Source organism: Stegostoma tigrinum, chromosome 30 (genome assembly GCF_030684315.1).
Source record: "Stegostoma tigrinum isolate sSteTig4 chromosome 30, sSteTig4.hap1, whole genome shotgun sequence".
Lineage (NCBI taxonomy): Eukaryota > Metazoa > Chordata > Chondrichthyes > Orectolobiformes > Stegostomatidae > Stegostoma > Stegostoma tigrinum.
Window position 1 is genome coordinate 28,282,833 of NC_081383.1, and position 26,548 is coordinate 28,309,380.

Consider the following 26,548-nt stretch of genomic DNA (forward strand, 5'->3'; position numbering starts at 1 on the left):
TTAATCAATCTTTTATGTTGCCATTCAATGCATTTCGTTGACATTTTTAACTTTATATTTTCACCTGAACTTTATTTTATGTTGGTTTGTTTACTACATAACATTGAATGTGGTGAAGACGATCATGTCAAGAAGCAAACTGTAATTATGTTCTACCTTCAAGAAAATTCTTTTGAATTCCTTGCCACCCATTAAAAAAAAATCAGTTAACGTTTATCTCTACCACGGATGTGAAATGTTGTCTTACAACATTATTTCCTAACGGCTTTTTCCGCCTCAGGGACAGATGAACACCTGAATGGCAATCTACATGAAAAGTTGCGGAATCTCTCTGACCCCCAACCCTCCCCCTTCCAGTCGTTAAGTCTGTTGTGTTGAGTAGTGGCTTAATAGATCAGTCACCTCCGCCCGTAGATTATTACCCCTTATCAATATCAGACCCGTGCAAGCAAATCGGCAAAACGAATGCAAAGGATATTTACCCGCGGTCAGAGACACAGAATGTAAGTGGATGTGAGAGAGAAAGAGCGAGCGTAGGGCTGGGAGAGCCATGAAGTTGCAGGCGGTGATGGAAAACCTGCAGAGGCAGCAGCGTGCGCGGCTCGAGCTCGAGGCCCGGCAACAGCAGAACGAACAGCATCACCAGCAACAGCCCCAGTACTCGCGTGCGCGCCTTCAGCTCCAGGCCCAGCAACAGCAGCAGCAAATTCAAATGGAGCAGCGCGAGCCTCGCAGGCTAACGGCCGAGTTTTCCAACGATAACAAGATCCTGGTGATTGCTCAGCAAACAGCAGCACTGGCCGCCATGAGAGCAGCGGCGGCTGCCGCAGGGGCTGACGCTTCAGCTCAACGCGTCCTCGACGAAGGCGATGAAGAGGAACTGGGTATGGAACGAGGCGATAGCCCGAGGCTTTCCGAAACCAGCGAGGCCTTATCTGGGGGAGATGAGATGGAGCGGGAAGACGAGGATGAGACCGCGGAGCCGTGTTATCCTGATCCTTTAGGATCCGAGGAAGATATGGCTGCTGAGGAAGAAGAAGAAGAATTCGAGGACGAGATGGCCGAGGAAGGGGCAAGCGGAGTAAAAGAGCAGAGGGGAACGCACCACTGTGGCGAGGTGCATCGTTTGCCCGGGCAGCGGCGCCCTATAACCGGGCTCCCTTGCCAGCCACACCCGCAGATGCAGCCAGTCCAGGATCAGGCCGAGTGGACGTACGAGGAACAGTTTAAACAGGTATTTACAAACTAGTAAAATCTAAAATATTTGTAAACTTATTGTATTTTATTCAGTTCCATCATGCGATTAATGTCCTAAGTCCACGTAAAAATCTAATTGTAATAACTTTTAGTATGCATTAATGAAATGTATTTGGGTTGAATTTTGATTCTAACTATATGTCCATTCTGCATATATTTGAATGTTGAACGCTGGGGAGAGGAGGAGGAGGAGGAGTTTGCAGTTGACGTTTGATCCCGGGCATGTTAAGCCTCTATAATAAATGCATACACTACGACGTCTAGTATGTAATTCCAGATGGCATTTGGTAATATGCTGGATGGCAACTGCTTTCTTCCCCATGTTTGGATGAAATATTTATGACATAACCATAACACATGATTTTGGTTTGCATACACCTATGATTAAAATATTTAGGAAGAAACTGATAAATACTGTGGTGAAATTTGATGTTTGTATATAATTGTCATGTGGGTAAAGTGAAAAAGTGGAAATAATTAGCAGATGTGTAAACACAGTTGTTACTGGAATATACTTTTCAATTTTATAAGCTGAAGACTTAAGCCAAATGTTCTAATGTATATGTCATGAAGAAGGTAATTTGATGTGGTCCCCTTTGATTCTTGATGCCTTCTGCTGCTCTATCCTCTTAATTAAACCAAATCAAACCTTGAATGAAGTGTGACTAAGAAATGTATATTCAGTTTTGTCTTTGGTAATACTGAAGAAATCTTTTTAAATATGTTGACAGTTGGAAATACAGAATTGTATATTGTACAACTTAGGTAACAACTTACTGAATTATAATGTTAGCTTCTGCATACTGTAAGAAATTTCAAAGGCTATTGGTTTTTGGCAAAAGTTCAAAAATGAGTTTGCTAGATGTTTTTGGATATCTTCCAAACCATTTAGTGGTTTGGATGTTTGGCAGCATTTAAGCATTTGTTACACAATAAATTTAAGGCCTAGGAGATTATTTTAATGACTGCAACAAGAATGTAAATATAGGGTGGATCCTTGCCAAATTTTCAAAACAGTTTCCACTAATCTGTAGCTGAAGTCATAAACACAGTGTAGTCTTTAGCCAAAAGATCTTAATTCTAATGATTTCAATAATTTCCTGTGGATTTTAAGTTAACATCTTGCACTTCGGTCTGTAATTCTGGGAAAACACTGCTAACCTGGACAAATCCATGATGCGTGCTGCGGTATGTCTTGTGTTTCATGATGTATACATTTTCACTTAACCATGATAATTATGGATGGGGGTTAGAATGTGTTGATTTTAAAAGCAATTGAACAACTGAGGAACTGAGATTTAAACATAAACTTGATCAGTTGTATTTAAATGCATAACATAACTGATTTTAGTGTAAACACTTAATGGGGGAGATGAAACTTTTAATCAGTGCCAGGAATTTGAATGTTTGAATTATTATTCACTTCTGGTTTTGTTCTATTATTTGGTGTTGGAAACTGAGGATACAGTGAACTTGTGACTGTCAATAAATTGTTGAATGTTGATGTACTTTTTTTCCCCTCCTGAACTAATTTCTCACTGGCTTAGAGCTGGTTGCCTGTCATTCTATTACTTAAGATAGGAGGGAGGAAGCAATTAAGAAGCAACAGATCAATCCATTCAAATATCAGTAGTAATGAAGCTACTTGAGTCTTTTCTTGGTGTTTGAGTAGCTGACTATTTGAGCAGGTATGAACTAATCTAATCTAGCATGGACCTGTAACAGGTAGTCCATATATTACGAGTTGATTCTGTTTTGTCTTGAAGAGGCCGCTAATAAATTGGCCAGTCATTGTACATTGTGCTTAATGGACTTGTAGAAGGTAATTGAGGCTTCATACTAGAAAGTATGACATAATAAGAATGTAATGTTGGGACTTTGGAATTAAGATTAATTACGTACTGTCAAGCTTATAAACTATTGAGGAACAATTGATACCAATTTACCAATGACCTTCACTGTGCACAGGTTTAAAAATAATCATCAAAATTGCTTTAATTGTACAAGATTTGGAATACAAAAGGAGGAGGAAGTGACGCTTCAGTTATAATGAGCCTTGGTCACTCTTCGCCTGGGGTTTTGCATTCATATTGGGGTGCTGTCTGTCATGGTATATTTGCACTAGTGAGTGTAAAGTGATTTCAAAAGTTAAATATTGAGAGGCTTTATAAAATTGGGTTGCATTTCCTTTAGCAGTTGCAGGTGTTGATTTTTTTATTTTTACTTAAGCTGCATATAAGACTCAATGGCAGTGTGGGATGGCTTTGGTGTTTTTGTGACAATAGTTCACAAGGTATATTAAGAGTGGGGATAGCCATTTAATTCAGCTTAATTTATTCACCCAGAAGGAGATTCTAATTCGTCCATTTCATTTGTTTTTTTAAAATTAGAGTCAGAGTCATAGAGCTGTTCAACATGGAAACAGACTCTATACAGACCCTATTCCACCACTTCAGGCAGCCCATTCCATGCATGCACCATCCTCTGTGTGGAAAAAGTTACCCTTTAGGTCACTGTACATCTTTCTCCTCCCACCTATGTCCTCTAGTTTTAGACTCCTCCACCCTAGGAAAAAGACCTTGCCTATTTACCTATGTATGCCCCTCCATGATTTTATTAATCTCTAGAAGGTCACTCCTCGGCCTGTGACGGTCAAAGGAAAGTCACCCAGCCTATTCTCAAACGCTCCGTCCCTGGCAACATCCTTAAGTCTTTTCTGAGCCCGTTCAAGTTTTATAACATCCTTTCTATGGGAGGGAGACCAGAATTGTTTGCAATACTCTTAAAAGTGGCCTAACCAATGTGTCCTGTACAGCTGCAACTTGACCTCTAACTTTAATACTCTGACCAGTAAAGGCAAGCATACCAAATGCCGCCTTCTTTAACCACCTACCTGTGACTCCACTTTCAAGAAACTATGAACCTGCACTCCAAGGTCTCTTTGTTCAGCAACACTCTCCGGGATCTTACCACTAAGTGTATAAACCCTTCCCTGATTTGCCTTTCCAAAATGCAGCACCTCACATTTATCGAAATTAAACTCCTCCATCTGCCACCCCTCTGCCCACTGGCCCATCTGATCAAGAACCCTTTGTACTCAGAGGTAACCTTTTCTTTTGCTGTCCATTGAACCTCTGTTTTAGTGTCATCTTAAAATTGAGTTTGTTTTTCCCCTCACTATTCAAAATCTTAATCATGCTTTGCGTAAAAGATGATGTCTTGATATTTGTCCTAAATTTGCCTATTGTTACTTTTGTACCTTCTGAAATTTTGCTCTATTTTTCGTTGGATTTTTATTATTCCACTCTCTCTCTTCTTATTTCATTCCCTTTAACTGTCTTATACCTCTCTCTTTAGTAAATCCCTTCTTGGGTGCCTGATTTTCAGTTTGGTAAGCCCAGGTTTCTCATATAATCTGAGCTGAAACTTCTGACATTAAAGATTAATCTTTTCACTACTGCTTAACCATCTCAATTGTTTCTCAATGACCAGAAATGCACACAGTGTGGTCTGACCAGTGCCTACTGTATGGTTTGAACATTATTTCTCTATTCTTTTGGTTTAACTGCAGTTCTGATTCTGTTATCCTTGCTGACCAAATGCAGACAGTATAAGTCTTTTTAAAACTATTTGTAAGTTCCTTCTTCTCCTTCCTAAGTGAAGTACTTCCTGTTCTTTTTGCATAACTTATTCAATCGATTGTTATTTGCAAATTTTACCTGTTTTACAAATCATTTAATTCAAGTCAGTGATGTAAATGAAAAATCCTAGCAGTTTTTCTGCATCCTATTCAATACAGCAGCCAGCTCAAAGTGATCCTCCAGCTACTTTGTTGAATTTTATCCTCAAACCCCATAAATTCAACCAAAAAAATCTTCTGAGGTTTTTATTAAAGGTATTTTAGAAATCTAAGCACACCTGCTATAAGGTAGTCCATTTAGATTGTCTCATCCTCTTGCAAATAAATCAAGAAGTTGGAGAGGAAAAATCTTCCTCTTCTTTTTAAATCTGTCTACTGTATTATTGCATGGGTAGGACTAAGTTTACATATGATATTTGATTTAATTTTGCAACAGAAGTACAAGAGAGTTGCCTAATTTATTGTTTTTGAGCATGACAATACTGCCTGGTTCAAGCTCCTCGGCTTCAATATCTTTTGTACTATAGTGATTCCTGTGTCTTCTGGCACTGAAAAAAATACTACTAAACTCTGGTGCACTATTTTCTTTAAGCCCTTCAGCTCAAGATCTTTTATCCTATTTACATTGAAGACATGCATTTGTCCTTGGTGCTATTTTTGGAGAGAACACATTTTGTTTTTGCCCTCTGCATGCTTTCAAGAATCAATTATTTTGAATGTATTTAGTATTTCAAGCTCATTATTTAAATTTCAGGTATATTTTTAAGTTCTTTTATTGCCCCTGTGTTGTTAGCCTTTGCCAGCTGGTCCAGCCTTCTGATCAAATTCACTGTCTCTCTTGAAGATGGAAAAAAGCCATGGCTAAAATATGCTCTGAAGCGTTAGCCCAACCTCTGGAGTCAGGCGAACAGAGTTTTCTTCATCTCGCACAACACAAGGGGACGGAGTACAACTTGGCTGTTCAAAAATTTAAAGATTCTTGCTCTGCATCTTTGTAGAGATTCTACCCAAGCATGTGTCAGTTGGGTTTCAATAGAGTAATTACCATGCCTCAAATACACATCTGATTGTTGGTTCTGAGTTTCTTTGATCCACTATGTGGGAATTCCACTTTGGGTGGAAGAGTAGAGGCAGAGACTTGTGTTTCAAATTTCCTCATTTAGACAAAGGGACAGTGGTGTCCTAGTTCAGGATAGTCTTAAGGTTAATGTGCACGTTCAGTTGGCAGTTAAGAAGGCAAAGGCAATGTTAGCATTCACTTTTAGAGGGTTAGAATACAAGAGTGCAGGAATCTATTGCTGAAGCTGTCTAAGACTCTGGCCAGTCCACATTTGGAATATTGTGAGCAACCTTTGGACCCTGTATCTAAGGAAATGTACTGGCTTTGGAAGGGCCCACAGGAAGTTTTCAAGAATGATCCTGAGGATCAAGGGATTGTCATATGAGGAGAAGTTTTGGTCTCTGTGTCTGTACTCAGTGGAATTTAGAAGATGAGTGGGGAATCTCATTGAACATTACAGAATAATGAGAGGCCTTGGTAGAGTGGAAATGGAGAGCATGAAATACTAAACATATTTGAAATAACTGATTCTTGAAAGTATGCAGAAGGCAAATAAAAGTGCTCTCTCCAAAATATATCACCAGGGACAAATGCATGTCTTCTATTATTAGAAAGAGATCAGGACCTGAGGGAACAGTCCCCAAGTGAAGAGGTAACCCTTTAGAATTGAGATGAGGAAGAATTTCTTCACCCAGAGAGTGGTGAATCTGTGGAATTTGCTGTGGCGATCAAGTCATTGAGTGTCTTTAATCAAGAATTAAGGGGATCAGAGGTTACAGGGAGAAGGCAGGAGAATGGGGTTGAGAAACATATTAGCCATGATCGAATAGCAGAGCAGAGTTGATCTGCCAAATGGCTTAATTCTGTTGCTATATCTTATTGTCTTCCCTGATAGCCTGCATGGGCGCAGCTTCAAGAACATTCAGAAAGCTTGACACTGTCCAGGACAAAGCAGGCCTCTTGATTGTCATGTTATTCATTACCTCAACATTCACACTTCTCACTACCAATGCACGGTGGCAGCCATGTGTATTGTCTGCCAGATGCATTCCGGTAACTCACCAACACTTCTTGACTAGCACCTTTCAGACCTGCAACTTCAATCAGCTAAAAAGTAGAGGGCAGCAGATGCTTAGGAACTTCATCTGAAGTTTTCTTCTAAGCCATTGACAATCCTGTCTTGGAACTGTATCACCGTCTTTCTCTGTCACTCAGTCAAAATTGTGGGACTCCCTTTCTGACAGTATTGTGGGTGTACCTCCAGCCCAAGGATTGTAATGAAGAAAGCAGCTAATTGCCAGGACAATTAGGGAAAGGCTACAAATACTTACGCCACGTAAAAGACTAATAAAATGTAGATTTTTATGATCAAATAGTGTTTTTTCCTTAACTATGCATTTTTAGGTTTCCTTGTCCCTCTGATCACCTTTTGTGGCATGTTTTGCATGATTGTTATATATCCCTACTCCTGTAATCAAATAGTCTTGCTATGGAGGCTAGCATGCCATTTGCTTTCCTTTAACGCCTGCTGCACCAGCTTGCCAATCTTCAGTGATTATTCCACCATGACATCTCACCTCTGCATCTTGCTTTTGTTGCATCTCACCTTTTCCTAAACTGCCACGATTCAGATAATAATCTGCCTTTCTGTTTATTCCAGCAAAGTGGATAACCAAATTTATCCACGATAACAAAGTGTGGAGCTGGATGAACACAGCAGGCCAAGCAGCATCTCAGGAGCACAAAAGCTGACGTTTCGGGCCCAGACCCTTCTTCAGAGAGGGGGATGGGGAGAGGGAACTGGAATAAATAGGGAGAGGGGGGAGGCGGACAAGGGAGTCGCGGAGAGAGTGGTCTCTCCGGAAGGCAGACAAGGGTGGGGATGGAAAAATGGCTTGGGTGGTGGGGTCGGATTGTAGATGGCGGATGTGTCAGAGGATGATGCGTTGTATCCGGAGGTTAGTGGGGTGGAATGTGAGAGCGAGGGGGATCCTATGGGGGCGGTTGTGACAACGCATCATCCTCCGACACTTCCGCCATCTACAATCTGACCCCACCACCCAAGCAATTTTTCCATCCCCACCCTTGTCTGCCTTCTGGAGAGACCACTCTCTCCGTGACTCCCTTGTCCGCTCCACACTCTCTCTTCCCTCCAACCCCACCACACCCGGCACCTTCCCCTGCAACTGTAGGAAGTGCTACACTTGCCCCCTCACCCCTATCCCAGGCCCCAAGATGATTTTCCATATCAAGCAGATGTTCACCTGCACATCTGCCAATGTAGTATATTGTATCCATTGTACCTGGTGTGGCTCCTCTACATTGGGGAAACCAAGCGGAGGCTTGGGGACCGCTTTGCAGAACACCTCTGCTCGGTTTGCAACAAACAACTGCACCTCCCAGTCACAAAACATTTCAACTCCCCCTCCCGTTCCTCAGACGACATGTCCATGGGCGTCCTGCGGTGCCACAATGATGCCACCCGAAGGTTGCAAGAACAGCAACTCCTATTCCGCTTGGGAACCCTGCAGCCCAATGGTATCAATGTGGACTTCACGAGCTTCAAAATCCCCCCCCCCCCCCCGCATCACAAAACCAGCCCAGCCTGTCTCCGCTTCCCTAACCTGTTCTTCCTCTCACCCATTCCTTCCTCCCACCTTAAGCCGCACCTCCATTTCCTACCTACCACCTCATCCTGACTCCTTGACCTGAACGTCTTCCCTGGACTGATCTATCCCCTCCCTACCTCCTCACCTATACTCTCCTCTCTACTTATCTTTTCTCTCCATCTTCGGTCCGCCTCCACACACCCACGCCTCCCTATTTATTCCAGTTCCCTCTCCCCATCCCCCTCTCTGATGAAGGGTCTAGGCCCGAAACGTCAGCTTTTGTGATGCTGATTTGGCCTGCTGTGTTCATCCAGCTCCACATTTTGTTATCTTGGATTCTACAGCATCTGCAGTTCCCATTATCACTCTTTCATATTTATCCACGTTGTGTTGTATTTGCCCACGCCCCCTTCCTGTCCAAGTTACCCTGTAGCTTCACAGAATCCTCCTCACAGCACATGTTGACACCCAGCATTGTGTCATCTGCAGATTTGGAGATACTGCATTCAATTCCTTTTTCCAAATTGTCAATGTATCTTGCGAACAGCTGGGGTCCCAACACCGAACCCCAACCCACTTGTCACTGCCTGCCACTCTGAAAAGGACCTGTTTATTCTAATTCTTGCTTCCTGTCTGCCAACCAGTTCTCTATTCACTTCAATACATTACCATTGATCCTGCCTGTGGAATGATTTTCTTATGTAGAGAGGTTTGGTAGGTTAGGCTTGTATGTTGGAGTTTAGAAGAATAAGAAGTGACCAGATAAGATTTTTAGGGGGTTTAACAGGGTAGATGCAGAGCTGTTGTTGCCCCGTTTGTGAGAAAGTATTGGACCAGAGGACATATGTCCAATGCATGAGTGGCCCATTTAAGACAGTTGTGGGGCATATTTTTCTTTGGGCGTATGGAATTTTCTATTGCAGAAAGCTGTTAAGACTGGGACGTCAGGTAAATTCAAGGCTGAGAGATTTTTAATCAGTAAGGGAATGAAGTTTTGGGATAATGCTGGAAAGTGAAATTGAGGATAATCAGATCAGGCACAATCTCATTGAATGGTAAAACAGGCTTATTTGGCCAAATAGCCTGTTTCTGCTCCTATGTCTTGAAATTCTTACGATCAGTGATCTTTTTAACCGCATGGTCAATTTTATTCTCTCAAATATGTTCCACTCACAACTTTTACGCAAGCATGGCAAGCTTTGGTAAAAACTTTGAAAAATTAACTTTCTTTTTCAATAAATTCATTTTACACCGTTTATTGTTGCACGGGGTTGCTTATGAAAATGTTCTTTTATGGTATATCCAGGCAAGAATTGATTTTTGTCTAGTGTACATGCAACTTTACATTTTTTGGCCTTGATGTTCATATTCAATTAGATGATGCTGACTCAACCTCTTAATCATAGATTTTCAACTTGAAATATGAGTTCTTTCTCCTTTTCTGGGGTCTCCAGGTTATTATTTACAAGAGCCTTAAAAAGGTTAGAAACATGCAGGACCATTATATGGATATTTTCAAAGTTCATAAAATAAGGTAGAATTTGCCTTTCTGTATCTTCCGAGTACATTTACCTACTGTTTAATTCAATCGGAGTTAGTAGTCTTCATTTTAATCCTGTTCACTCGTATCACTTTAGCTATATTCAGGGTTATCTAATTTCCTCTCAAATTGCTCTTTAGTGTTGCAAACTTACCCTTTTAACACTTGTCATTCATTTGGAAACCATTTTCTCTCACTCTTCATTTGTTTGAACCAACGACTTCCTCCATTTATCATCCAATCCTACACAATTCTGGTGTTGATTTCACTCGTATCTGTCAATGTCCTTCAGGTTGCTCCTGCATGCCAAAATTTCCAGTCTTTTTAAAGTGGCTGAAACTTAGCCTCATTAAATGTAATGAGAGCATTGAAAATCTTTTTGTTCTTAATATTTTTAAAGATACATTTTTTTCATGTCTCCAGTAAATCTGGCAGAGCTACCATTTCATAGCTTTGATTCTACCTTTTAGCCTTTTTAAAAAATTGTTCTTTTGGATGTGAGCATCACTGATGAGGCCAATGATATCTTATTAAAACTCTTGCTAGATTGACAATTTTTTTGTTACAGAATGATCTATTATTATATGTAGTTTTTATGTATTTATAAAATGCCCTTTTATGGTATATCAAACATAACTTCATTGTCCTGAGTGCCCATTTCTTAGCCGCAGTGTGTATTATAATGTTCCTATTAATGTATTGTCCCATCAGTAACCGCTCTCGAAGGTGACCCTCTTCCCTGAACTGATGTAGTACCTGACAAAGTGCCTTTCTGAATCTTCTGAGGGAAAGCTTCAAGATTTTTGACCCAGTGATGTTGAAGAGTGGTATAATTCTAGGTTAGAGTGGTGTGTGACTTGGAAGGGAATTTGCAAGTGGTTGTGTTCCCATGTGCCTTGCTGCTGCATTGCATCATGTGGATGGTACACACAGCTGCCATTGCGTTCTAGTGGTGAAGGGAATGATTGGTGTATTTGTTATAGATCAAGCGAGTTACTTTGAACTGGCTGATGTTGAATTTCTTGAGTGCTGGAATTGCATTCCTCTAGGCAAATGGGAATATGTAATCACACTCCTGACTTTTTTTGTGATGGCCAGTCTTTACAGTCAGCAGGTCTGTCACTCACTGCAGAGACGTCCCTAATCTACTTTTGTAACCACAGTATCCTTTATGGCTCATCACTGTGAAACTTAACTGAATAAGATCCCAGGATGATGTTGATGGGGGAGCTCAGTAGTTAACTTATTGTTAAGGGCAGATTGTTAGATTCTGTCTTGTCAGAAATTATCATTACTTGACAGCTGTGTGGCATGAATGTTATTTACTAGCTGTCAGCCCAAGTCAGAATTTTCTGGATCTTGATTTATCTGGGCCAATGGGGCTCTCTTCAGTATCTGAGGACATGAATGGTAATGAATGTTCATTAGTGCATGTGTGACTCCAACCAATGAAGAGATTTTCTCTGAATCCTATTAATTCCAGTTTTGCTGTGGTTCTTTGATGCCACATTCATTGAAATTCTGCCTTGACTGCCCCTTGACATTCATTTCATTTGTCCATGGCTATACCAAGGCTACGATAAGGTCTGGAGCCAGAACTAGACAGGCTGTTATAACACTGTAAATTAAAGAGGGGAAACATGCCATCCTTACCTGGTCTGGCTTACATGTATCTCTAGACCCACAGCAGTGTGGTTGACTTTTTAATTTAACTCCTGGCAGTTATGGAAAGCGGAGCCAGTGATGCCAACATCCCATGAACAAATTTTTAAGAAAGGTCAGGATAATTTATGATTTGGAGGGAAACTCGCAGGTGATCATGTTCTTATGCATCTGTTACCCATGTCCTTCCAGGTAGCAGAGATTGCAGACTTGGAGGAATGAGTGAGTTTTATCAAGAGTTGCATTGTAGATCAGAACCTACGTTCAGTTGTGAAGATTGTTTTAAAAGCTACAAATCTTTTGCCTCTGTCAGTAAAGTGTTATTTGCTCCTGGGTCATTTGTTGAGTTTTGGCTGTCTCAATAAGTTGCGGAACAGACCTTTGCACGTCACCTAAAACATGAATCGTGGATTAGTGCCATGCAGAAAGAGGCCATTTGGTTATTGAGTTTTCACAACTACTTTTTGATTTTTAAGAAAATCCAGTTAATCCCTAACCCTGTTTATCCAAATCTCTCTTGGAGGTTCCTGTTGAATCCATACTCATAAATCAATCAAATAGTGCATGCTAAATACTGGCCACGTTTTTTTTTAAATGAAAGAAATATGTCCTCATACCTTGGACTACTACTGATGGGGCTAAGCAAATGTTTTGTATAGGTGAGCATAACTATTTCACTTTTATATTATGTGCTGTTTTTATAAATCCTTTGTTAATCTCTTCTACCACTTTAAACATTATGATGTAATTGAAGATTCTGGAAGTAAATAGCAAAGAAGAAAATTTCCAATTGCTGCAGATTATCCAAAGAAGTATCCAGAATTCTAATACATCAGTTGGAACTTGCATTGGTTAACTTTTAAACTCATTGACCTTGAACAGCAATCTCTGCTATTTATTTAGGAACATCTGAGTTTTAACAGATATAACGTTGTTTCTATACTATTTCCATCTTGCAGTAGTGAGAGAAGTTTGTCAAAGTGACTCTGTCCGTGAAATTAGACAAATAGGGTGGAACCAAGCAAAGGTTTGAGCCCACAGTGTCCTTTATTGCTTTACAATGTTTCTTGTGCAACTTCAGAAACTTGAATGAGATAGAATGATAGCACAGAAACAGACCCTTCAGTCCAACTCTTCCATCTGACTGAGTTTCCCAAACTAAACTAGTCCCATTTGCCTCATTTGGTCCATGTCCTTGTAAACCTTTCCTATTCATGTACCTGTCCAGTGTGTTTTTTTTTAAATGTTATGTCTACCGCCTCCTCTCGCAGTTCATCCCACTTACGAACCACCCTCTGTCTGAAGTAGTTGCTCTTCAGGTCTGTTAAATCTTCCTTCTGTCACCTTTAAAGTTATGCTGTCTAGTTTTGAACTCCTGAAGCCTGCGGAAAACACTTTGCTAATTGCCTTATCTAGGTTCATCATGATTTTGTAAATCTCTAAGGTCACCTGTCAATCTCTTACATTGCAGGGAAAAGTCCCAGCTTATCCAGCCTCTCCTTACAACACACCCTCCATTCCCGGTAAGATACTTTTTAAATCATTCCTGCGTGCCCTCCAGATTAATAATATCCTTCCAAACCCAAACAAACAGACAAAACAGTCCCAGAAACCGTAACCACTCTCCCCTACATCAAAGACATTTCTGAAATGGCTCCCAGACAACTTGGACCTCTTGGCATCAGGGTAGCCCACAAACCCACCAACACACTAAAACAGCTGCTAATGAAATTAAAAGACCCTATACAGACAACAAGCAAAATGAACGTCATCTACAAAATACCTTGCAAGAACTGTGACAAATACTACATTGGACAAACAGGCAGAAAGCTAGCCACCAGGATACATGAACATCAACCAGCCACAAAACGACATGACCCACTATCACTAGTATCCTTTACAGACAGATGAGGAAGGACACCACTTTGATTGGGACAACATATCCATCCTAAGACAAGCCAAACAGAGACACGCACAAGAATTCCTAGAAACATGGCATTCCAACTGGAACTCCATAAACAAACACATTGATTTGGAGCCCACCTACCATCCTCTGAGAAAAAGAACAGGAAATGACATCACCAATGCAGGAAATGATATCACCAACCCAAGGATACCTAAACACATAAATAGAAAGCAGGACATCACACTAGCGCTTCACCAGAGGCTCACTGATGATGTTATCTAGAATGGTGACGAAACATCTGAAAAGGAACCTTCCAGCTCAGCCAGCAAACTCACATCCAGAAACTCAACCTGAGCTACAAATCTTCTCAAAACTCACTATCCTTCCTATAAGCAGGGTGATCAGAACTGAGCACAATACTCCAAAAGTGGTCTCAACAACATCTTGCACAACTGCAACATGATGTCCCAACTCCTGTACTCGGTGGTCTGAGCAAAGGGCAAGTGTGCCAAATGCCGTATTTACTGCTGTCTACCTGTGATGCTACTTTCACTGACCTATGGACCTGAACCCCTAGATCTCTATTCTACAACATTGCACAGGGCCCAAACTGTTTAAGTACTGCCCTTGTTTGTCTTATCAAAATGCAACATCTCACATTTACCCAAATTAAACTTCATCTGCCCGTCCTCAGCCCATTGGCCCAGTTGTTCGAGTTCCCTTTGTAACCTTACATAACCTTCCTCACTGTCAACTACTGTACCAGTTTTTAGTGTCTGATTAGGCAATCTGTGACAAACCATTTTGTCAGACAGTTATGACTTTTTTACTAAAGTTCCCTAACACCCAAATCCACCCCCACCCCAAGTTACTACTCCTCTTGAAATTTCCTCCATTTTAAGTCTGAGTTTATATTTTCCTGTTTTATATCTTCTTCATTGTTTAAATCCATTGCCAATCTCATTTGCATATCTAAATCCCTATGCAGTGATTTACCATGTATAGTATTTCCCTATTCTGTTCATAATTAATAACTGTTAAATGTCAGACATGGCTTATATGTAAAGTCTTCCTTGATTAAAGACCCCACAGAACTAATTGCTTGTTTTAACTCAACCATCACTTTGGTTAAAAACTCATTCTAAAATATTAAATTTTAGACTTGATGACACCTGCAGTCTTAAATAATACTTCTGGGCATTTTCTCAGTCCACTAGATGTATCAATTATGGACGCCAGTTTGTAGATGATTTTATAATCATAGAATCCCTACAAGCTGTTTGGCCCAACAAGTCCACACCGAACCGCAGACCATCCCAACCAGACCCACCCCCCCCACCCCCCCCCCCCCCCCCCCCCCACCCCCGCCATAACCCGCATATCGACACATCCCTTAACACTATGGGCAATTTAGCATGGCCAATCCACATAGCCTGCACATCTTTAGACTGAAAGTAATCCAGAGTACCTGGAGGAAATCCACAATTTAAAAAGACTTACATTTATATAATACCTCTTTACAATCTCTCGACATTTAAAAAACTTCAAAGCCACCTAAATGTCTTTCCAGTGCATAACATAAGAAATATCTTGCCAGTTTTTGCACAGTGAACTCCCACAAATACCAATTCGATAATGATCAGCCAATGTGTTTTTGTGGTGATTTAGAGATGAATGGCCAGAACATCAGGTATAATTATCCTTTGAATTAACGGCACAGGGTCCTGCTTTCCCATTAAAGGGTAGAAGAGCCCTAGTTTAATATCTCAAAAGGAAAATGGCATCTCAACCACAGATACTGTGCCAGAAAGCTGGTATATATTTTTGTCCACAAATCTTAAGTGGGACTTCAATCCATGACTTTCTGACTCTGAATGCTACTGACTGAGCCATGGCTGAACAAAAATGCTCCTTTTTTTTCAACGATAAGCTAAAGGAACAGAATAGCTCAGACTAATTGAACATTATCTTACATTGAACCCTGACAAAACTTAAATAGTCTCTTTCATAGAATGATTGGGTACTGGGCCCTATTCTACCTTGTTATTAAAAATGAGTACCCATGAGTTCTTAAGTTACACAGTTACAGTAATAATTGATAACAATAAAACTAATCTCACTCTGGACTGAAGAAAACTACTTGTGAATGCTATTGCTAAAATGATGAAGACATGCATTTGTATAGTGGCTTTCAGACTTTAACATGGCCGATAGAGTTGTTTTCACTGTTTACCTCCAAATAAATGGGGTAATATCTTCTGTTGAAATTGAATAAGTGAGGAAATGAACTTGCATCATCACTAATGTTATCATTTATAATCTATACTGGATATGAAAAGGAACAGTATAAAATAGAGGACAATGGCACATCCCTCCCTGACACACTCAAAGCTTTCTATGCTTGGTTGTAGCCCTGCCAGCGCCAGAGAAGCCTGTTCCCTCTGTTACCACTTCAGACGTCAGTCATCTTGGGAGTCAACCCAAGGAAAGCAAGCGGCCTGGATAGTGACCCTGGCCAAGCACTCAGATCCTGTGCGGACCAACGGGCAGAGGTATTCACCGACATCTTCAACTTCACCCTCCTACAAACCAAAGTTCCCACATGCTTGAAGAAGACCACCATCGTCCCAGTACCCAAGAAACCATATGCAGTTTATCTTAATGACCTACTGCCCAAGAGCTCTGCCTCAGTAATCCTGATGTACTTCGAAAGGCTGGCCATGGCCCACATCAACTCCAGTCTCTCAACCTGCCTTGATCCCTTTACAGTTTGCCAATTTAACATAATAGATCCACAGAGATGCCATGTGCCGTATCCCTATCCCTAAACCCATCCTTGGAACATATGGATAACAAAGACACCAACCTCAGCCTCCTGCTTGTTGACCAAGCTTCACCCTCTGCAGCTGGATCCTCAGCTTTTTGACCCATAGGCTGCAATCAGTGAGGATGGATAACTGCACCTTCTCCACAATAATACTCGATACTGGAGCACCCTAAGGATGTGTTTTTAGCCTCCTGCTGTACTCTCTGTACACCTGTGCCGCCAAATTCCAAATGAATGTCATCTACAAGTTCGCTGATGACACCACCACAGTGGATGGATTTCTAACAACAATGAGCCAGAATACAGAGGGGAGATAGAGGACTCAGTGATGTGGTGCAACAATCTGTCTGTCAATGTCGGCAAAACTAAAAAACTGAACAAGAAAGAAAGGAGAGCAACCCCCCCCCCCCCCCAATCAATGAGTGAAGGACATCAAGTTCCTTGGAGTGACAATAACTGACGACTTGTCCTGGACTTTCCACGTAAACGCAACGGTCAAGAAGGCACAACAACACCTCTTCTTCCTCGGGTGGTTCAGGAAATTTGGCATGTTCGTAGGATCCCTCAACAATTTCTACAGATGCACCATTGAATGCAAACTGTCTGGGTGCATAACTGTTTAGTACCGCAACTGCTCAGCCCAGGACCATAAGATACTACAGTAGGTGTTGTGCACAGGCCAGACCATTACGGAAGCCAACTTTTCATCCATGGACTCTATTTACATGCCCTGCTGCTACAGAAAGGTGGCCAACATCACTAAAGACCCATGACACCTTGGTAATGACCTCTTACAACCTCTTCCATCAGGCAGAATGTGCAGAAACTTCAACGTGCACAAGCAGGTTCAGGAACAGTTTCTTTCTGGCTATTATCAAACTATTGAATGGACTCTAGCCTCCTGTAATGCAACCTACAGTGTAACCTGTTTCAGAGTTAGTAGGAACTGCAGATGCTGGAGAACCTGAGATAAGGTGTGGAGCTGGGTGAACTCAGAGGAGCAGGAAAGCTGACATTTCAGGCCTAGACCCTTCAGAAATTTCTGTATGCCTCTAAGCCTTTTTGATCTGTGCACCCTTTGCTTGCTGTAATCTCCCTGTACTGCTTGTAAACAAAGCTTTTCACTGTATTTCGGTACATGTGACAAATCAAAATTAATCCGTTTGTAAAAAGTGTACAGTGTTCTATTGACATTTGATATAACTGTCTCTTAATCTTCCTCATTTTAAACCGTTTTCTGCTGCCTTTTGCAATAAAGTCCTCTGTAATGGCTTTCTGTCAGCATTGTACTATGCCCAGAAACTTTTAAACATTTGGTAAAACTAACATTGTGTAATTCCAGAATGTTCAATACTCTATTTGCACAGAATGGCTGAAGTTAATACAGCATTATATGTTGAAACACAGGCAGACATTGTTTCAGTCATTATGCAGACAAAATGGAGAAAATGAAAAGAATTAAACCCACTCCAGACAAATATGCGTACATAATCACATGTGATAGTAGGAATTGTCAATGCTGGAGAATCTGAGATAACACTGTGAAGCTGGGTGAACACAGCGGGTCAAGCGGCATCAGAGGAGCAGGAAAGCTTAACTTTTCGGGTCAGGACCCTTCTTCAGAAATGGGGGAGAGGGGGAGATGGATAGAAGATAGGGTGAGAGGGGACAGACAGGCCAAAGAGCTGGGGTTAGAGCCAGTGAAGGTGAATGTCGGTGGGGAGTAAGGGGTGGATAGGTCAGTCCAGGGAGGGCAGACAGGTTAGGGGCGGGTTGAGGTTAGTGGGTAGGGGATGAGGGTAGGGCTTGAGGTGGGAGGAATAGATAGGGAGGCAGGGACTAGCTGGGCTGGTTTTGGCACGTGGTTGGGGGAGGAGAGATTTTGAAGCTTGTGAAATCCACATTGATACCATTGGGCTGCAGGGTTCCCAAGCGAAATGAGATGCTGTTCCTGCATCTTTCGGGTGACGTCATTGTGGCAATGCAGGACGCCCAGGATGGACATGTCGTCCGAGGAGTGGAGATGGCCTAAAGCTCTCCGCTTCTTCCTGCCCCACAGACCCGACCAGTCTCCCTCCACTGATACCCTCATCGGCTTATCCGAACTCGTCCTCACCCTCGACAGCTTCTCCTTTAATTCCTCCCACTTCCTACAGACAAAGGGGGTGGCCATGGGTACCCGCATGGGCCCAAACTATGCCTGCCTCTTTGTAGGGTACGTGGAACAATCCCTCTTCCAAAGCTACAGTGACCCTATCCCCCATCTCTTCCTCTGTTACATTGACTGTTTCGGCGCCGCCTCGTATTCCCACAAGGAGCTTGAACAATTCATCCACTTCACTAACACCTTCCACCCCAACCTTAAGTTTACCTGGACCATCTCTGACACTTCTGTCTCCATCTCTGGCATCCACCTGGAAACCGATATCCATTTTAAACCTACCGACTCCCACAACTACCTGGAATATTCCTCATCTCCCCCACCTTCCTGTAAAATTGCCATCCCCTATTCCGAATTCCTTCGCCTCCACTGCATCTGCTCCCGAGATGAGGCATCCCACTCCAAGCATCCCAGTATGTCCCCTTTTTTTTTTCAAAAACCGCAGCTTCCCCTCCACAGTGATCAAAAATGCCCTCAACTGTGTCTCCCGCATTTCCCGCAACTCATCCCTCACACCCCCTATTTGCAATAATAACCAAAACAGAATGCCCCTCATCCTCACATACCACCCGACCAACCTTCAAATCCAACGCATGATCCTTCGACATTTCCGCCATCAGCAATCCGACCCTACCACCAAAGACATTTTTCCCTCCCCACCCTAATGTGCTTTCCGGAGGGACCACTCTCTCCATGACTCCCTTGTCTGCTCCACACTCTTCCCCCCCCCCCCCCAGCACATTTCCCTGCAACCGAAGCAAGTGCTACACCTGCCCCTATACCACCTCCCTCACCCCAATCCCAGGCCCTAGGAAGACTTTTCACATCAAACAGATGTTCACCTGCACATCTGTCATTGTTATAATACTGTATCCGCTGTTCCTATTGTGGCCTCCTGTACATCGGGGAAACCAAATGGAGGCTTGGGGACCACTTTGCAGAACACTTAACCTCTGTTCGCAACAAACAACTACACCTCCCAGTCGTGAACCATTTCAATTCCCACCCACCCCAACCTCCCCGGATGTCATGTCCATCCTGGGCCTCCTGCATTGCCACAATGATGCCACCTGAAAGATGCAGGGACAGCATCTCATTTCGCTTGGGAACCCTGCAGCCCAATGGTATCAATGTGGATTTCACAAGCTTCAAAATCTCCTCACCCCCGACCACATGCCAAAACCAGCCCAGCTAGTCCCTGCCTCCCTAACCATTCCTCCCACCTCAAGCTCCACCCCCATCCCCTACCCACTAACCTCATCCCGCCCCCCCGACCTGTCAGTCCTCCCTGGACTGACCTGTCCACCCCTTACTCCCCATCTACATTCACCTTCACTGGCTCTAACTACACCTGTTTGACCTGTCTGTTCCCTCTCACCCTATCTTCTCCTTTATCCATCTTCTATCTACCTTCCCCCCCCCCCTCCCTATTTGTTTCAGAATCCCCTTTTCCCCCCCGCCTCAGTTCTGAAGAAGGGTCCCGAACCGAAACGTCAAGCTTTCCTGCTCTGATGCTGCTTGGCCCGCTGTGTTCATCCAGCTTCACACCATAGTCAAATGTGCCTGTTTTAAAGACTTGAGACCTGTTTACTTGCGATCTGAAGATAGCTAAACTGAACATTAATTAACATTCATGTGCAGTTGATTAAACCCTGACCAGCTCAATGTATTTACCTGTATTGAATTTTGTCTTTCTGAAATACTTGGCCATGGGATCTTTTGTACCACGTATATTAAGTTTAACTCAATGCCCCCATTAATTTGTGTCAATTTTTCAATTGCATAGTGTCTACTAATGGGTATATAAATTTATTCTAATATAGATTAAGTTAACAATGAGGCAGCTGAAATGAAACTGCGTTTGAATATCCAAGTTTATGAAAATCAAATGTAACATACTATTTGAGTAACAAATGTAACCGTAAGTTGAGCTGAACTGCTTGTACCTGCAGTGGAGTTATGACGGCATAGAACCTTTCAGCCTATTGAATCTGTGGCAGCAACTTTGTCATTCCCATTCACTTGTTCTGTGTCCGACTTGCCTCCTAGTCTGGAGATTGTAGCACTACCAGTATACTACACGAGCTTTAACTTGAGGGCTGAAAAACATGGCATGTAGCTTAGATGCACCCGCCTACACAACTTTAGGCTTTTTATTTTGACAAACAATTGCTTACTGCACATCAGCTGTTATAAAACAAAGTATGATACAGGGCCAAGTAACACAAACACATTACCAAAAATATTTTAATGTTTTGCCATATGCTTAAGAAGCCTAATGGCTAGCCTGATCAGTTTAAAAAGTTCAAGAATTTGGGCTTCGTGGTTTGTGCTTTGAGTTTGAAATATTATGATTTTGTGATTTTGTTTTTTTTAAAATCCAGGTGTTTCTTTAATATGTTCATATAACAGAATGGATGGCAATGAATGTATAGACAGAGACATGTTATAGCCAGGGATAGAATGTTTCCAGGATTCACAATACTGGTGTGAGAGCACTTGGATAAAATCTGCCTTTGTTCTCTATCAATGTGCAAACATGCTTGATTTCCTTTCCTCAAAGAATTCCAATGGTAGGTTAGCTGTGAAGAATGATAGACTTCCTCCTCCCTTATCGTGCTAATTAGGGAAAATTACTGCTGGTTAGTTTAAAATGAAAGTAATTTTATGACATAAAATCTTTTGCAAAGCTCATATAAAATTAATAAACCACTACGCTGTTTAAATGTTCACTTTCTTATGGCTGAAATAGATGTTGTATAGTTATTGAGAAACACTGCAAATTTGATTATGGTGCATTGATTGTTCATTCAGGTGAGCCAAACTGTATTGTGCTGAATTAAATTATACACTGAAGAATGAGAACGTCTGGCAAGCTGTTTTGAAAATTGTTGGTCAAAGGTGTGATATAAAGATTCTAATCACCTAATTAATTCTCTAGGAAAATGTAAAACTGTTTCTTGTGAATAATTCAGTGTTTTATGGCATTCTTCTTGCTCCTCCCTTGCATTTTTTTTTAATATTTAAGGTAACACTGTTTTATCTTGTATGCCAGTAACAGTGAGCCATCACTTAGGGCCGGCCATTAACCTATGTTGATATCTGATTTCCTTCCATAAAGGGTCTTTAATGAGTGAATTGAATTTTTATGGCAATCTGATTCCTTCACCATATAAATTTATTTCACTGTGAGGAAATAATAAAGAATTTTGTTTATCTTTTAATAGAAATTGTATATTCAATATTTATGTATGGTTTTGATGTATATATTATTTGCCTTCAAATTGGTGAGAACTTTTGTTGTATTGTGGTATCTCTATCCTAAATTGGACAGACTTCAAACAGGTCTCCACAATTCAAGACGAGGCACCCAGGATGCACTGGATGATCAGCATCTGCAGAATTATACTTGCAATTAATCTATAACCTCATAGCCTAGTCTATCTCACACTCTACCATTTGTCATCAAGCTACGGGATCAATCTTGATTTATTAAAGACTACAAAAGGGAATGCTAGGATCAGGAACAGGCTTATCTAAAAAAGCATTGTCACCCTGGTGAAGCTACAGAATGGGGCAACTTGCATGCCAACGGAATAGGCAGAGAGTGATCAGATCTAAGCTCTGTAGTCCTGCCACGCCTATTTGTGAATCATGGCAGACAATTGAAGGACACTACATATTAGTGCTAAAAATAAGGCTGAAGCACGCACAACAATTTTCAACCGGAAGTACCGAGTGAATAATTCATTTCGACCTCCTCCAGAATTCCTGAGCGTTGCAGATGCCAATTCTGATTCACTGAAGAGTGCAGAAGGATATGCCAGGAGCAGGAAAAGATGTACCTAAAATGTGATGTCAGTCTGGTGAAGCTACAGAATGACGCAACTGATTTACTCCATATAATATCAAGAAATGGGTTGGAGCCAGTGCAAGCTGGAAAGGCTGTGGGCCCTAATAACGCACCAGCAGTAAGACTGAAGACTTGTGCTAAAGATTTTGCTGTAGCCAAACTGTTCCAGTATACTTGCTGTACTGTCATTTATCTGACAATGGGGAAAATCACAGGTGTGTCTGGCACCCAAAAGCAGGACGAATCCAACTGAGCAATTACTGCCCCATCAGTCAACTCTCAATCATCAGTAAACTGATGATGACATTAACGGTGCTATTAAGCAGTATCTGCTTGGCAATAATCTGCTCACATCACTTTTTTTGTTTTGGTTTCGCTGTGTCACTCAGCTTCAGACCTCATTACAGCCTGGGTTCAAACATACACAAGGACTGAACTCCACAGGTACGGGAAAGAGTGATTTCCCAAAACATCATATTTGCATTTGATTGAGTGTGGCATCAAGAAACCCTAGCAAAACTGAAGTCAATGGGAATTGAGAACAGCACACTCTGCTGTTGGAGTCATAATGTTACGTAGGAAAGTGGTTGTGGATTTTGGAGGTGAGCCATCTCGGCTGGAGGACATCTTCACGAGTTTCTTTTGGGTGGTGTCCTAGGCCAAACCATTTTTGAGTTGCTTCATCAATAACCTTCCCTCCAACATAATGTCAGAAGTGGGGATGTTTGCTACGATTGCACAATGTTTAGCACCATTTGCGACTCCTCAGATACTGATGCACACCATGCCCAAATGCAACAAGATCTGGATGTCATCCAGGCTTGAAAATGGCAAATAACATTCATGTCACAATTGCTGGGCAATGACCAAGAGACAATCTAATCACCACCTCTTCACACTCAGTTGCGTTGAACCTCCCCACTATCAGCATCCTTTGGGGTTACCAATGACCGGAAACTGAACTGGATTTGTGATATAAATACAGTGGCTACAAGAGCAATTCAGAAGCTAGGAACACTGTAGCAAGTAACTTACCTCCTGACTTCCCAAAGCCTTTCCACCCTCTACAAGGCATGAGTGAGGAGTGTAATGAAATACTCGGCCATTTGTTTGGGTGAGTGTAGCTCCAATGCTCAAGAAGCTTGATACTATCCAGGACAAAACAGCCCACATAATTGGCACCACATCTACAAATATCTGTTCCCTCCATTACCAGTGCTAAGTAGCAGCAGTGTAATATCTACAAGATGCATTGCAGAAATTCACCACAGATCCTTAGACAGCACGTTCTAAACTTACTGTCACTGCCCTGTCAAAAGATTAAAGGCAGCAGGTACATGGAAACACTACCACTTGCAAGTTCTGCTTCAAGTTGCCCACCATCCTTACTTGGAAATATATTGCTGTTCCTTCAGTATTGTTGAGTCAAAATCCTGGAATACCCTCCCTAATGTCATTTGTGGGCCTACCTGCAGTACTTGTTTATCCATGTACTTATTAAAGTTTTTGTGAGGTTAGCCGCTTCAGTGACTTCTCCCACCACCACCACCTGGGTGGTGCATTCCAGACCCCACAACACTCTGAATGAAAAACGTTTTACCTCAAATTCCCTCAACCTCCTTCCTTGCACTTTAAAAGTTTGTTCTTGAAACTTCAACCAAAGGGAATACATGCTTTTCTTTCTACCCTGTCCATGCTCCTCATAATCAGTTCCTGCGCCTTTTATCAGGTCCCTCACTCAACCTTCTCTGCTTTAAAGAAAACAGGCAGAGCTTATCAGCCTTATTTTCATAGCTGAAATGCTCCATCCCAGGCAACATCCTGGTGAATCTCATCAGCACCCGCTCCAGTGCAATCACGTCCTATAGTGTGATGACACATTACTTCAGCTGTGGCCTGATCAGAGTTGTGTAGCTTCTACAAGATGCTGTGCAGAAATTCACCCAAGGCTCCTTGGACAGCACCTTCCAAACCAACAACCATTATCTCATGGAAGGACAAGGGCAGGAATTACATGGGATCACCACCAACTCCAAGTTCTGCTCCAAGCCATTCGCCACCCTGACCTGGAAATATATTGCTGTTCCTTTAGTGTTCTTGGGTTTAAAGCTTGGAATTTCATCCCTAGCAACATTATAGGTTGGCCTACAGCACATGAACTACAGCAACTCGAGGCAGCTCACCACCACCTTCTGGAGGACAACTTGGGGCAGGCAATAAATGCTGGCCCAGCCAGCGGTGTCCATGTTCCACAATTATATTTTAAAAAAATCAGATTTTTAGAAGGCTTTGGATGATGCCTCATTGAAGAGGCTAGTAAACAAAATTGGAGAACATGGCATCATGATGATGACAGTATCCTGAACTGGGAACTAGTTAACTGCCAGGAGACAGAAGATAAGAATAAATGGGTTTTGGTTTGACAGGCTGTGACTGGTTCAGTGCTTGGACCCCAGCTCTTTGCAACTTATGGCATTGATTTTGAGTGTGGGAGTTAAATGTACCATTTCCAAATTTTCGATGAAATGAAATTAGGAATGAGTGAAAGTCATGAGGACGGTGCAAAGATATATCAAGGGGTTTTGGAAAAACTTAGTGAGCGAGCAAAAATTTGGCAAATGGAATATGATATGAAGTAATCTGAAGAATCAATTTTGGAGGTTTTTTAAAAAAAAACAAGTAGAGTATTTCTTCAATGGTGAGCGGCTGGGAAATGTTGAACTGCAAAAAGCACTTGGTCATCCTTGTTAATAAATTACTGAAAGTTTTTAGTGCTTGCTGTACCTGCATGTTAAAAAGGAAAGTGGTTTGTTAGCGTTTATTACAAGACGATTTACCTACTCCTACTCTCTTTTTTTCCGTTTTTTTATGTTCTTATGTTTATGTAGGACGTTATCAAGCGGAAGAACATATAGAGTACACCTGTTGATGTTCCCCTTTCTATTACTTTAATTATTCCTCAAAAACTTAAGTCACGTTTATTAAACGTGATCTCCTGTTACAAATTCATGTTCTCTCCAATCAGCTCAAATTTCTTAACTCCATTTGCCCCATAACTGATAGGTTTCTATAACTTCACATACAAATAGGCCTATAGCTCCTCAGTAACACTGTTCTCACCCCCACCCCCACCCCTGAAGCCCGAGATTAAGCTGGCTCCTGAATTAGCCTGTCTTAAAACATTAGTCTGTTTGGACTTCATCCTAATGGGTCAGTGATTTTCAGGTTCGATTCTTCTCTTACAGGTGACTTAATTAACCTCCAGTATGACTTTGGACTCCTGCGTTCAATCTCAGTCCTCCCAAGTTTAAAAAGAGAACAAAAGTCATTTTCCGCACTTACCTTTGTAGACTTGATCTAATATTTAAGGCAAAAATATGTAGAAATGTTACGTGATAATAAAATGTGAGGCTGGATGAACACAGCAGGCCCAGCAGCATCTCAGGAGCACAAAAGCTGACGTTTCAGGCCTAGACCCCTCTTCAGAGAGGGGTGCGGTGGGGGGAGGAGACAAACTGGGCTGGTTTTGGGATGCAGTGGGGGAAGGGGAGATTTTGAAGCTGGTGAAGTCCACATTGATACCATTGGGCTGCAGGGTTCCCAAGCGGAATATGAGTTGCTGTTCCTGCAACCTTTGGCTGGCATCATTGTGGCACTGCAGGAGGCCCATGATGGACATGTATACTGCTTCCATTGTACCCTGTGTGCCTCCCTCTACATTGGGGAAACCAAGCGGAGGCTTGGGGACTGCTTTGCAGAGCACCTCTGCTCGGTTCGCAATAAACAACTGCACTTCCCATTCGCAAACCATTTCCACTCCCCCTCCCATTCTTTAGATGACATGTCCATCATGGGCTTCCTGCAGTGCCACAATGATGCCACCCGAAGGTTGCAGGAACAGCAACTCATATTCCGCTTGGGAACCCTGCAGCCCAATGGCATCAATGTGGACTTCACCAGCTTCAAAATTTCCCCTTCACCCACCACATCCCAAAACCAGCCCAGTTCGTCCCCTCCCCCCACTGCATCCCAA

At 42.0% G+C, this 26,548-nt stretch overlaps 1 protein-coding gene across 2 annotated transcripts in view; it reads left to right on the forward strand.

Moving 5' to 3' along the window:
• The first annotated feature begins 259 nt into the window (after nucleotides 1-259).
• The window catches only part of arid3a (AT-rich interactive domain 3A), an 80,256-nt gene continuing 53,967 nt past the window's right edge, over nucleotides 260-26,548 (forward strand). For both annotated transcript variants that reach the window (XM_059638491.1, XM_059638492.1), the window contains exon 1: nucleotides 260-1,234. In XM_059638491.1, the coding sequence (XP_059494474.1) occupies nucleotides 551-1,234 (684 nt within the window). In that variant the 5' untranslated portion in view covers nucleotides 260-550. The remainder of the gene's footprint in view (nucleotides 1,235-26,548) is intronic.